Below are 13,791 nucleotides of genomic sequence, written 5' to 3' on the forward strand. Positions count from 1 at the left end.
ATTGAAATTTTGTTTTTGTCCAACTAAGTCAATAGAATAGAATAGAGACAACAGAAATAAATCTATGTACATTTAAGAATGTAGTATATGAGAAACATCATACTTTTAATTAGTAATGGAAAAAATGGGTTATTCAAACTATCATATTGGGGGCTATTGGCCATGAAGGAGAGAAAGAAATGAATGAAGAAGGCAGGGAAGGAAGGAAGGAAGGAAGGAAGGAAGGAAGGAAGGAAGGAAGGAAGGAAGGAAGGAAGGAAGGAAGNAGGAAGGAAGGAAGGAAGGAAGGAAGGAAGGAAGGAAGGAAGGAAGGAAGGAAGGAAGGAAAGAAGGAAGGAGGGGAGGGAGGGAATGATCCTACTTAATACTATAATATACATCGAAATAGAAACATTTTCAAAAACTTCTCTCCCTCACTACGTATCAAATTAAACCACAATTATTTTTTAATCAACTTTTTCATGGAAAAGCCAACAATTTTGTGATAAAAGTTTGTGCTATAAACTTGAAAATGTGGAACCAAGAAAAGAAAGATTACTTATAGCAGCACATAGCATGTATCCCTATGCTACTTTCACTCATAGCCCCAGGGGGGAAAAATAGTGTTAATAATACATTTCTGAGAAGACTATGCCAAGTAAATTAATGTGAAGACACGAGAAGAAAGTGATAAAGTAGGTGGTACTGGAAAAATCTACCAAGAAGGAAGGACTATATATACCACTGGAAGAACTCTACAGAAGCAGAACGGGCCACTAGACCCATGGAATTAAAATAGTCCATGTATGGTTGGCACAGCCATTTAGTAGCACCTCAAATGAGAGAAAACAGTCACAGTCTATCTCCCCCTTCCCATCAACAATCTCTCTAGTAAAACAAAATAGCTAGACCTTTACTCTTTTACCTCAAATTGTGACTCATCAGTGATCATTCAAACTAGATAAGGCAAATGCATTAAATTTTAGAATTAATTTAAATTAAATAAAACCATAGCTCAAAGGCAGTAAAATACAAGATTTAAAAGGAGACTGTGGACCTAAGGAAAATTCTGAGAATCAAAACAACATCCTTATACATAAAATATATGAATTAGAGAGAGTAAAGGCAAAATTCATGTGGAGAACAATAAACTCATGTCACAAAAGAAAGACTAGATAACGACAGTTACTTGTATTCAGAGGAAAAATATGGTTTAAAATAATTAGAGAAATTATAATAGCCATGGACTACAAAGACGATCCAACATAAGAATTACTGTTTTCTCTGAGGTAAAGACTCCACAAATGAAACTGAAAGGTACTGAGTGATATAATAGAGAAAATTCCCCTGACATAAAAGAAGTGAAATGGCAAAAATGTATCAAAATCCAGACAGGACATTCATGTCATCGGCAAGAGAATAATACCAGGCGACCCTCGGACTTTTTATGGTGATATTCAGTGCTAGAATTTAATAGAGCCCTGAGTTAACAGGAAAATAAATGATGAACCATTAATAATATTCCCAACAAAGAATAAAGAAAACAGTCAGACACCTTTAGAATGAAATGTTTCAGGGGTTAACAAACAAACAAACAAAACTAATTAACAGTGAAATACAAGTACGGAAGGAATGTTTTGAATAATGAACTCAATCCTAGAGCAGCCATAATAAAAGGAGGGCTGGTGGCAGTGCTGCAGCCTCTCTATATAGAATTAAGACCAAAGTGCCAAGGCAATTAACGTTGCAGAACAGAATGCAAATACTGTGAACTTGGAGAAAGTTAAAATAATATAATTGTTCAAAAAATTGAAAATGAAGAGGGGTGAGGACAAATTGGAGAGGAGCTAATCACCTCAAATTGCACTGCAGGGAGTTAATGAACACTGTCTGAAATTAAAACATAGTGCTAATGCAGCCAGCTCCTTAATGGTATTCATAAGCTTTTATTCTTAACCATAAACACATGCTTTAAACATTTTTTTGTGGTGAAGAAATATTTAAGTTCAGCAATTCTTTTTAATTTAGTTCTGAGAATGTTTCTTCCATTAAATTATGTATAATATATTAATTATAAATAGCATGCATATATATATATATCTACATATTTATCTTTTTGTTTGTGCACATGTATAATTATATAACTATGATGTTCACCACGTTAGCAGTTTTTTGTTTTTTGTTTTCTCTGAGTGTAAAGATTGGGATGATTTATAGTTATATTTTTAACTTGAATAAAGACATTACGGTAACATAATACATTTCATATGTATGAAACTTTTAAAGGCAATATGATAATAATGATGATGATAAAATGATTATAGAAGCCTGCAGATACTGCTTTGTATGAACTGGTTTGTATGGGAAAAAGAAACCGGCATAGAGAGTTGTGTGGGAGAAAGGTGCCCCAAAGAGACAGGGTCATGAGATTAGTGTATTGCATAACCAGGAAAGAGGTTTGCTGAGGCATTCTGGCCCCATGGCATTGTGTCTGAATTCTATAAAGAAGCACCGAACCCACAAGGTAAAACAAAACAAAACAAAACAAACAAAAACTAGTTGTAACCAAGAACTGATTTAGCATTGCAGCTCTGATGCCAGGTGAAATGAGGGCATGAAGGGGAGAACACAGCCTGCTAACACAGGAATCATAAAGAACACAAATGGCTTGGCTTTGCTGTGGAGTTATTGTAACTGAAATGATCCGGTAGTAGTTCCCTGGCACAATTATCCATCTGTCATGCAGGATGCTGGGATCTGGGGTGGGGTGGGGGTAGGGGGGACAGTGATAAGGTACCACTTTAACTAAGGATCGTCGGACAGAAGAAAATAAACAAGGAAGCTGTTTAGCTTAGTATCATTTGAAGTTAGATGATACTTTAGTTCTAGAGACCTGTGTGATGCAAAATTTCTGGTAAGAATCAGGGAAATGCACCTAATTTAACCACCTTAGTATTCTAGACTCATGAACCTTTGGAAATGTACTCTAATTACATTTAAAAACAAACAAAAAAATGGGTAATTTTATGTCCTACTTTCCTGCTATTTCAAAAATTTTAACCTAATGTTTGACCATGTGCATCGAAGATTGATTCAGAATATCATTGTTATCATTTACTTAAGGTAGCCCCTGAAGAAAACTATATATTTAATTTCACAAATGTTCACTGAGTGCTTACTCCCTGAAAACAACATTGTTAATTTTGAGAGATGCACTGAATTCTAAGATATTTCAAACAGAGAATGTAATATGTTTTTCTGCTTACTGATATGATGGACCAGGTAGAAATTGTTGATTTTTTTTAAAGCATGAAGAAGAGAGTAACTATAATAGATAATAACAGAACTTCAAATATCTACAGAAGTTTGGTGGTGGGGGTGGGGGGGGGTTAGCCTGTAGAAACAGCCTGCAGTTTATCAGGTTAGGAGACTAGAAGTGTGTATGTGATGGCAACTTCATTTTCTGACAAATAGACACCTCTCTATTACCTTTCCATGTATAGAACTAAATACCTACATAACCAGAAGTACCTTTAAATAAAAAATTAAAAAAATCTTTATTTTAGAGTAGAATACTCATTAAACATAAAGAAGACAGCCTTTCAGTATTAGTACAAGAAAACACACACACCCATGCAAACACAAACACACAAATCAAAACTGGGGAAAAAATTTGTACAAATCAAAATTGTTGTATGCTGTATTATTTTTATCAGCTTAATAGAATCTTAATAAGTACCTTTTGAATTTAATTGATTTCCTTGTCTTAAGCCTACAGGAACTTTGACATTTTATCATGCAAATATTTGAACACATGGAAATGGGTGGAAAGATTGACATGTACAATGGAATATTTTAAAATTTAAATCTAATTTCTACTAGTATTATTGAATTTCTTTGTATTTTTTTCTTAACCGAAGAAATAAGTATTTTAAGGATTTTCTACAAAACTCACTTTAGTAGTGAGAAAACTAAGGCTCAGGAAAACTGTGGCTGATTGAAACAGTGAATAGGCTTTCTGGCAGGGAATAAACAACAGCATGAGTTCACGGACAAGAAATCCTAATGCGGAAACCGCTTATACACTCTATATTTTTCTCTGTATTTTAAAATTTTATGTTTATAGTATATGTATAGAGAAAATTCCAGCAAGCAAATGGGTCTCCTTCCTTTTCTGTTCTCAAGCCACACTCCCTGTCTGACTGCGGAAGGAACACCCTCCCTCCAGCCTGCACTGTGTCTTGAGCGTTTACCTAGAGGCGAACGATAATGAGAGGAGACCCGAGAGGTAGGCGATATGAAAAGAAAATAGAAACTTCAATCAGTGGGCTTTAGAAATACTGGTGAGCTTGAGGTTGCAAACTTTCCCAGGGATAAAGATTAGGGAGCCCAACTGCCACCACCTCACACTTTAATGTTATAAAGTCAGTGGACTCTTTCTCAATAGGTCCATAGATGGAGTGAACATTTATCCCAGTTTCTCAGGAGAATCTTAGTTAACACCTGTTACACTCTCAAAAATGTTCTCGCTGGGAAGGTACACTTTATAACCTGCCTGTTGGCATAGGGCTTCACAGTCCTCTGAATTATATTTCCAGGCAGCCACTACAAATTGGTCTAAAATGGACGCATTTTCAAAGAACTTCCTGCCTATGATGCTCTTACCTTCTTCTTATGTTTAAGCAGTGTCTTGATTTCTGTGTCTCTTTTCATTTCTTCAAATATTAAATTGTTTCATAGTGCCGAACACAACAAGAAATAACTGTGAGTGGTGGTGATGTCCAATCAGAGGGAAGACACTAACGTGTAAGCATGTTATTTTTCAGTTTTTCATAAAAATAAAACAAAAATGCCCATCGATTTTTTCAAATTTTAAGGTTAATTATTTTTATAGTTTAGTCATGTAAGGTTATACATGTAAGTGTTAATACATGTGTCTATGTGTTATTTGTCTGACCAAAATCCAGAATGTAATCTCAGTATTCAATTTCTAGTACCCAGAGAAGCAGTCAATATATACAGAGGGTGCCAAAAAAATATATACACATTTTAAGAAAGGAAAAAGCTTTTAAAATTGTAATACTCAATATATATATCAGTAACAAAAGATGAATACAAGTCACGTTTGACTTCTGCAATGACAAGAGGTGCTCAAAGTGGTTCCCATCAGCGTCCAGACGCTTCTGATTATGGCGAACTACTGCTTGAGCAGCATGGACCAAAGTGTCCGCTTTGTATAAATTTTTTTGGCACCCGGAATATTAGCGAAGTTCTGCAATTCACATATAACAAAATAAAATTTAAAGTTAATATAATTATCATAATTAAAAGTTATATGTAAAAGAATCCTCTGTTCTGTTTTCATTTTGATATTTAAGGGAGAATAGCATTGAAGCATTTTATATAATCATGCCTTACTATGCAACCCATTTGCTATTATATTAGGAATATTGAAAAATTATTCTAGTCTAAAATTGACATTCATATTTATGAAATAAGGTTCATAATCTTTCCATATTTTATATAACAAGCTTTCCATTTTTTCTGTCTTAATAAATTTATTTCCACACCTACACACATATCCCAGGGGAGTGCCTAATAGATTTGAAATATTCTAGTTAGATTTTGGTGTACCCAAGAATACTTATTACCTTCTAAGAGGTAACACACTTAAGCCAAAATAAATAATGTCTAAATTACAATCTTTTGAATTATAACATGCTACCAAGTCATAAAACACACATGGCACACACACACATTTGAAAGGATAAATATTCTTACTTGTTTCAAATAATGTGCATCAAGAAATAAATTTAATTTCTCTACTAAGATCTTTGTCATCTCTTAGAAAATGCATGTCCATTAAAACTAAAAGGACTTATAATATATTAAACTAAAATCATTTATTCAACTCAATGCTTCCTAAAACTCTTATTCAAGATACATCAAATGCCCCTTTTGGGATTACTATAACTGTGTATTTTTAACTTCCATTGAAAATAAAGGGGCAAGCTTTATAGACTTACAGAAACAATACTGAAATTTAATTCAAAATGGTTCTCTAATTTGTTAGTTTGAAACTAACCTTCACTGGTTTTTCAATTGTTTCATTGTTTTGATTTTTTTTCAATTAAGTCTTTAGCTTAAGAAAACTTAAAAACATACTGAAGAGATAAGGGGGTTCTATCCTCCTACTTCAAGCTAAAACATCACCTCTAAATTATCTTTTACAGTAAGCCAAAGCCAGTATCACATACCTTTCGGGAATGAATTTCTTTCACATACAATGGAAGTAGAAACTCAGATATACCTTCAAGTCGAATTCCCTTCTTGGTGACTCTCAGATTTCCCATACCATCCTACAAGCAATGAAATATAGTTCACTTTTAGGTTAATTAGAGAATGAATAAATGGCCATAATTTTTTTTAGGCCTAAATTGAGAAAACAGTAAGCTCAAATCAGTGATGATTTAAGGAAAATGAGAGACTGAACCTGCTTCACGATGACTGCAGCTGTTTGCATGCATATAGAGGGCTCTGTTTAAAATGAACAGGGCAAGTAGAGTATAAAGGACCTGGTCCCTTCTCCCAGAGCTATCAGAGACTAGGATTTATCTATGAGTAAATCCTGAACTTTCTTCATCAGCCAGTTTAACTATTTATTAGGTATAATGATACTTGCTACCTGACCCTTGGAAACAACTTTCGTTTTTTTGCAGAGAGGTCAAAAATTGTTTTTTATATTACAGTTATACACATATGTCTACAATATTTAAATAGTTACATTTGTATAATCATTTCAATAAGTAATTGATCATTGACTAATGTTAGTAAGCATGGTGTTCCAGTACTCAAGCCATGAGCAAAGCACGTGTCCTCTCCTTTAGAGAACAACACTCTATGAGGAAAGTGAAACAAGTACACAAATAATGTTTATGAGACAGAGTAAATTAAATTTAAAAAAGTAAACACTGGATGCTAATGGGGATTAAAGAAAGGAGATTTCAAATATGATAAAAGAGTATACCATATCTCACAGAAGAGATTGGCTACGATAAAGGCCTGAAGAATAATATGGAATTTCAACAGGGGATGTCCCTAGAGAGACAGACAAAATGAACATTCTGGTAGCACTTAGGAGATATCATGCCATTCAGCCTGGATAATGTATGAAATGTTGTGATAGAAAACCATTAGGAGTATGTTTTGAGGCCAGAAAAAAGAAGACCCTGAATGCAAAGCTAAAGAGTATGTACTTACTTCAGCCTCCAAGAAGGGAATCATGAAAAGTTCTTGAATAGCTTAGTGGCTTGAAATGATCACAGTTAAGCTTTAATCTGGTAGAAATATGCTGTGGGACTGACAGAGTATCAGTAATAATGCACAATTTGGTAATAAGTGTAAGGAGTGCAGTAGAAGAACAACCTATAAAACCCGGTCACTAATTTTATCTGGAGATACTGAAAATGGGGCATTTACAATTAATCCAAGGTCTCAGAATTATGACTAAATAAAGAAATGTAGTGATTTTTACACTGGAATCCTGAATGTGTAGGCTCAGTGGTAAAAAATAAGTTGAGCTTTGGACTTTCTGTCAGGTATCATTAAAAAAGTCAGATATTTTTCCATCAACCATAATATTCATAGAAAGTGGGTTGGGGGATAACAATTGCTTAAGACTTGTATCTATTATGATGGATGAGCAAATACTGTGTGGAATGATATATGTAAATAACGAAGAAACTCAGATAATGACTTAGGTCTGTGGATTGGAAAGTATTTTATACATTCTGGGAGATTGTAATCAGTAGTATGAGGAAAGCCAAGAGATTATGATGGCCCCAGTCTCTACCTCCTGCCCTCCCTGCTCCAGGAAAAAAAAAAAAAAGCCAATGCAGTAGTATAACAATAAATAAAATTTTCAGTAAAAATTGAAGGATTTATTTTTAAAGACAGACAAGGAAAATGACTATTGATAGAGAAAATTTTATGTGATGAAGTCTCAATCTTTTCATAGAAGGGGAAAGTAACTGATTCTTGTTGAAATAAACTTGGGATGGGAAGAGATTAATTTTTTGAGCCTCAAACTTAAAGCTGACACTGTAAATGCTTAATAAGGAACTGGCTAAAAATAAAAAGAAATAATAATAATAAATGTGACAATTTTAAGGCCTGTTAACAGCTGATTCTGATGAGAAAATAGTCTACTTTTGTTGGGATGATGACATACCCTGGTTTCTCTGAGGCAGAGCTGGTTTATACCAGTTTTATAATATCAACTTTCACTTTTAAAAGTGAAAAGTGTCTCTGACTTAGACATTAATTACATAGTCACCCATTTACTGGCTCTAATTAGTGTGGTTTTGCAACACTGTACCTAACTAACAAAGACAGAGGAAAAATGAACAGGAACTCAAAACGGGATTTGCTAGGCAGAGATGGTAGAAAGTCATAAGGATACGGTGTTCTAAATTAGCAAAAAACGATGCCCCTCAAATATCTGACTATTATTTTTCTCATTGTTTAGGGACAAGTAAAGCCAGAACAGCAATGCTGGACTGCAAAAATAGCACAGGATCAGAGCATGTTAACTGATGATTAATGATCAAGTTCAATAAGGGTTAAGAAATGTTAGATATGGTAAGAGGTTTATCACCAGAAAATGGAGCTGCAGATTTTGAAATCTTGATGGTGAGAGAATGTGTAGATATGACGAGGTCTAAAGAACACCTGAACAGTAATGGCAGAAGTAAAGTGGAGACAGGATTCTCTATGATTCAGAAAGCCAATAATAGAACATATAAAGTGACACATGGTTTTAAAATACTATGTTTCACAAGGGATTTTCAGGACTAAATCTCACACAATGACTGTTCATATATATTCTCAAGTGCCTGTTGGAAGGAAATTTTTTGAAATATTCCCCATGGAGTTATTATGGAAACATCTAATGCATCTATCTCAGGGCAATAAAAAAATTCTATAATAAACATAATTTCCAGTTCAATACTAATTTTAAAAATTATTTTCAAAAAATGGTTTGGGTTAAAATAATTGGATATCCAAAGTTAAATGTGATAATATTTATGCTATATGAATGTTTAATGTTGGAAAGTTTTGAATCTTAAGTTCAATGTTTTCTTCTTATTTTTCTATATAACACATAATTTGGGGCATATACATAATTATATTTCATTTAAATTAGATGAAATAGAATTTCTGGGTATAAATGTAGAACTGTTATTATAATATTTTGTTATGAATCTAACCTCACTCCCACATATCCATTTGTTTCATCATTTATTTCTCTTGTTCTATATTAAAAAATAAATTTTCAAGTTTTTACATATTATCTCCATGTAGTTATAAAATACATAAAGCTATATAATATATATTCTGTGTATAATCAACCTGATCCTCACATTCATGTACCAAGCCCACTAATTGTTATGAGATGACAAAATAATCTGGTTTCCCTTCTGCAGGTGCATTAAAAAGTAAATTTATTCTTACTGTCACTATACTTTCCTAATTTACTATATTCTTAGTTCCCTCAACATCTAAAGGAGAGAAAGTAATTTCTAGATTGCTGTTAAGGATGACATTGCCCAAACACCAGAAAGTAACAGAATCTAATGAATCTATGACCCAGTCCCCATCTTGACTTGGCCACCTTCTTCCTGTGAAGTTAAGCTTACAACACTTAGCTTTATGTCTTTGTGCTTTTTGTCATCTGTAAAAGGAATGATATGAAAACTTATGTCATGCATTTATTGCAAGGATTACATGAGGATTAAAGAGCTTAAAATAATGCCTTTTTATATAGCAGTACTCGTTTTAACTATTATTATTTCATTAAAATAATTTAATTTTTGTCTCATTATTATAAAGATTCATGTTGTTTATTTTCAGAAGGATTATCTTTGATCTTCAGTAGAGTCTACTTCAAGCTTTATCATCATTAATTATGATGCTTTTATTCATCTTCTAGTAATCTCACAATCATTTATCTACGTTTGACAGACACTATATTGTCATTTTAGAAGAGACCCTGAAGCTACACAACTTGGATTTGAAACCTGACAATTATTTACTGTTGACTGAGGCATGCTGTTTAATCTATCTAAATCTAAATTCATTTTCTATAAACATCAGAAAATAACAGTATTCCTCATAGGGATGTTGTGACAGTTTAATGATATGATATACAAACAGTTTATGACTGCATCTGGCATACTTTTGATAATTATTCCCTTTGATGGTAGTTCATTTAAATTTAATACGTTAGTATTAAATATAATTAATCTATAATCAACATGTGGGTTTTAATCAAACTCTCCCATTTTCATTTCTTCTTTGTTATTCCCTTTGTGACTGATGAAGTTCAAGGCTACTTTATCACCAATCTGGTAAATGCCTCCAAACTTAAACTCTTTGGAGTGCAAGGATACATTTTTAAAATTTTCGCTTTATTGACATATTTCTTATTCTTGCTCAAAAACCCTCATCACCTCAGCCCTGGGATTATAGATTTAAGTCCTTCATTTTGAATATTTAGTGTGCTTTCTAACTAATCTATTATGAACATTATGATTTTCATGTTGAGGGGAAATATTACAGAATGACTTCTTGTACTGTAGCCCTTCCTTCTTTAGAATAATTTTCAAGACCTTTGAAGTGTCTCATGCAATCCTTTGTTTTTCAGATATTTTGCTCTTTTCTCATCATCACCTATGCATTACACCCACTAATCTGTACTGCCAGCATTTATTAGAAAGGCCCTGTATGCCATTAAAATTTCTTAATCCGTGTATTTTATTTGCTTGAACTAATCTACTTCCACCTCTCCTTAATACTCTTACTCATCATTCAAGGCCCAGTGCAAAGAAAACCATGGTCAATATCATAGTCAGAAATAATGTTTCTCCTCACTCTTTATTTCCTAAGTGCTATATTGTATTTTTCATAAAATGTGTCATATTCTGATTCTAGTTTTAGGTGTGCATTTATTGCTATTGCCTCTTTAAAAGTACATGATCTTATTTTTCTATAGACTTACTCTTTCTACCCTAGTCCTTCCCATAGTGGATTTTACAAAGTTTGTGGTCACTAAAAGCTTGATTATTTAATTGATCACTAAAATTTTGATGTCTACTTGATAAAATAAAACAAAATAATCAACCGATATCCTTGTAAAAATCATGCTATCACTGAAATTCATAGAACTGGACTTTCGAAACTGCAAGTAATGTGTATTATAATTGTCATGCACTTGATTTTTTAACAAAGAGAAGGATACTTTGTTGAGAAATAATCTTTTTGGAATTAATTATAAGAGAGTGACTTTAAAATAAATCATAGATATGAATGTAATCAAAGAGAATGTTGATAGCCATGCTATTTTAAATTTAAAATCTGTACTCATTACTTTGCAATGATCTGACCCTAGTTCACTCTGTCCTCACTTGTAGAAGTTCCTTTGTTAGCTTTAGCTGCCTGGTATTAGGGGGTTACTTAGATGGGCTACCTTCAGAATTTGAATTAGTCCTTAATAGGCAAATGTAATTGTCAAAGTAATGAGTGTGTTGACATGAAATTGAGAAAAAAATTAAAAATTGATGTGCTTGTTAAATATAGAAAATATAGTGTATAATCACTTAAAAAACTTTTTAAAAAAACAGCTGAAAAAACCCAGTAGTCAGCAGATAATTAAATATAGATTTCAGACAATTTTTTTTCTGGTTAAAACTAAAAATGATTATCTTCCAAATTACTAGAATACATTTCAAAAGAAATTGATTAGGGAAAAAGGTAAGTATATATATGTATGTATATATATACATATATATATATATATATATATGCTTTGATTATCTAATGATATTCATTCTATACTTCAATTTGCATGAGAAAATGATCTACAAAAACAATTTAGAGACAAACTGGAGTCTAGCACAGTGGTTTGTGAGTTCTTGAGAATTAAATATTTTAATAATGTAAAGAAATATATGGGGAAATAATATTATAGTGTTTATAATTGTAAGTCACTTTTAAATATTTTTGTTATTTATTCTGTAATGTATCATAATTAGATATAAATCCATTAAATTTCCAACTCTTAATTAAAGAAGAAATTCTCTTTAAAATATCTAAGCATTTTCTTTTTCTTATCTCTTTTATGCTGTTATTTATGATTTACAATGAGCTGTTTTCCCTTAAATGCAAGAGAAAGAACAAGCAAAACAAGTTGACAGCCTGCTTGCATTATATGTGTTTTTACTATGTTGTTTGCTGTAAGCCTGTGTTTTATTTTCATTTTAATTGCCCTTCCTTATTCCTGCCTATTATTACAAAATAAACTCTACAGTGATAATAATTAATAGACTTAGAAATTTGACCTGTAATTCAACTTATATAGAAACATCTTTAGAGATTGTTGTTAATGAATTTTAATATCTGGAACTTGATTTATTACCTTTGTTCTTAGCCAATGGTGATTCAAAGTTTATAATTTATATATCACCAATTGTCAGGGTTATGAAAAGGTTTGAAATGTATTCATATATTGACTAAGACAATAAACATTTCACTTTGTATCTCTTATTTGTATTGGTATTCTATTAGCTATGTGAATGATTAACTTTAAAAAGCATAATAAAATAAAATCCTTGTTTTTCCAAATTTTCCTCTACTTAAAATATAATTTATTGACAAATATTTTAGTTTTTTCTAACAATCCACATATCACTAGCCTCACAGAACATATGTAATTGCTTAATAACAAAATCATGAAAATACAAATATAATGAAAAAAATAAAATAAAAAACAGTAATATACTAATCTGACATGGTAGATATGATCACATTCATCCAGTAAGTGGCAAATTAAATGGACGCCTTTAATAAATCCAATAAGACTATATATAGAGAACAGCAAAAATATAAGCTTCATGGTAATGAGATTATACGTAAGGGACTAGTAATAGATATTTGTGTGTGTGTATGTGTATATATGTGTGTATATATGTGTATATATGTGCACTTATATATGAATATTTACTTAAAATAATAATAGATCATAACTATTCAATACAGTATGAACATTAGTGATATATATGCATTTTATATTCAATATTTTTGATAAAAAGTCTTCCCTCAGGAAGTGTTGTAAGGAAAAAGTTATTTCTGTAACTCAGTCTGATAATCTAATATTAATTGTATAATACAACTTTAAAGGTGCATGGACCCATCAGCATTGTGCTGCTTTAACTTGAAATTAAAGTCATACCCTGAGAATGTGATCAGCAATTGTGGCAGGAGACAGCAGCTTGCTAATAAAGAGTGCTATAGGAAAACCAAGCATGCTATTAAAAACAGATTATTTCTCAGTGGTAAATGGAGACAAGTGCAAAAAATCTTCAGGGATTTTCCTTAAGGAAAACCATAAGTAATGAGTTAATAATACTATGTACCCTAAAGACTGCCATCCATAAATGGGTGACTGAGGAACATCATATTTTAATCTTTGTAACAGGAGTATAAAGCCTAAAGGTTCACTATTAGAGTGCCTGCCTTTCTCAAACATGCTTAATAGAATACCAGAATTATAATAAACCTAGTGAAGAAAAAGTTGAGTTTTCAAGTAAATATAGAAAATGATTGCATGATACATTCCCACTCAGAGATCCATAATGCACATTATACTAATGCATACTAAACACTGGGAAGTATGGAGTAAAGAAACACATGTACTTTGTTCAATACAGAGTTCCCCAAACATTGTTTCCTGTGGGTGTCCCACTTACTCAACCA

At 32.2% G+C, this 13,791-nt stretch overlaps 1 protein-coding gene across 1 annotated transcript in view; it reads right to left on the reverse strand.

Moving 5' to 3' along the window:
* The window catches only part of SGCZ (sarcoglycan zeta), a 149,145-nt gene extending 138,083 nt beyond the window's left edge, over window positions 1–11,062 (reverse strand). The window contains exons 1-2 of the mRNA XM_019650993.1: window positions 11,039–11,062; window positions 6,237–6,338 (exon numbers count right to left, since the gene is read on the reverse strand). Coding sequence (XP_019506538.1) covers window positions 6,237–6,338; window positions 11,039–11,062 — 126 coding nt within the window. The remainder of the gene's footprint in view (window positions 1–6,236; window positions 6,339–11,038) is intronic.
* Between the last annotated feature and the right edge of the window lie 2,729 nt (window positions 11,063–13,791).

Source organism: Hipposideros armiger, unplaced genomic scaffold (genome assembly GCF_001890085.2).
Source record: "Hipposideros armiger isolate ML-2016 unplaced genomic scaffold, ASM189008v1 scaffold_151, whole genome shotgun sequence".
In the NCBI taxonomy this organism is placed as follows: domain Eukaryota; kingdom Metazoa; phylum Chordata; class Mammalia; order Chiroptera; family Hipposideridae; genus Hipposideros; species Hipposideros armiger.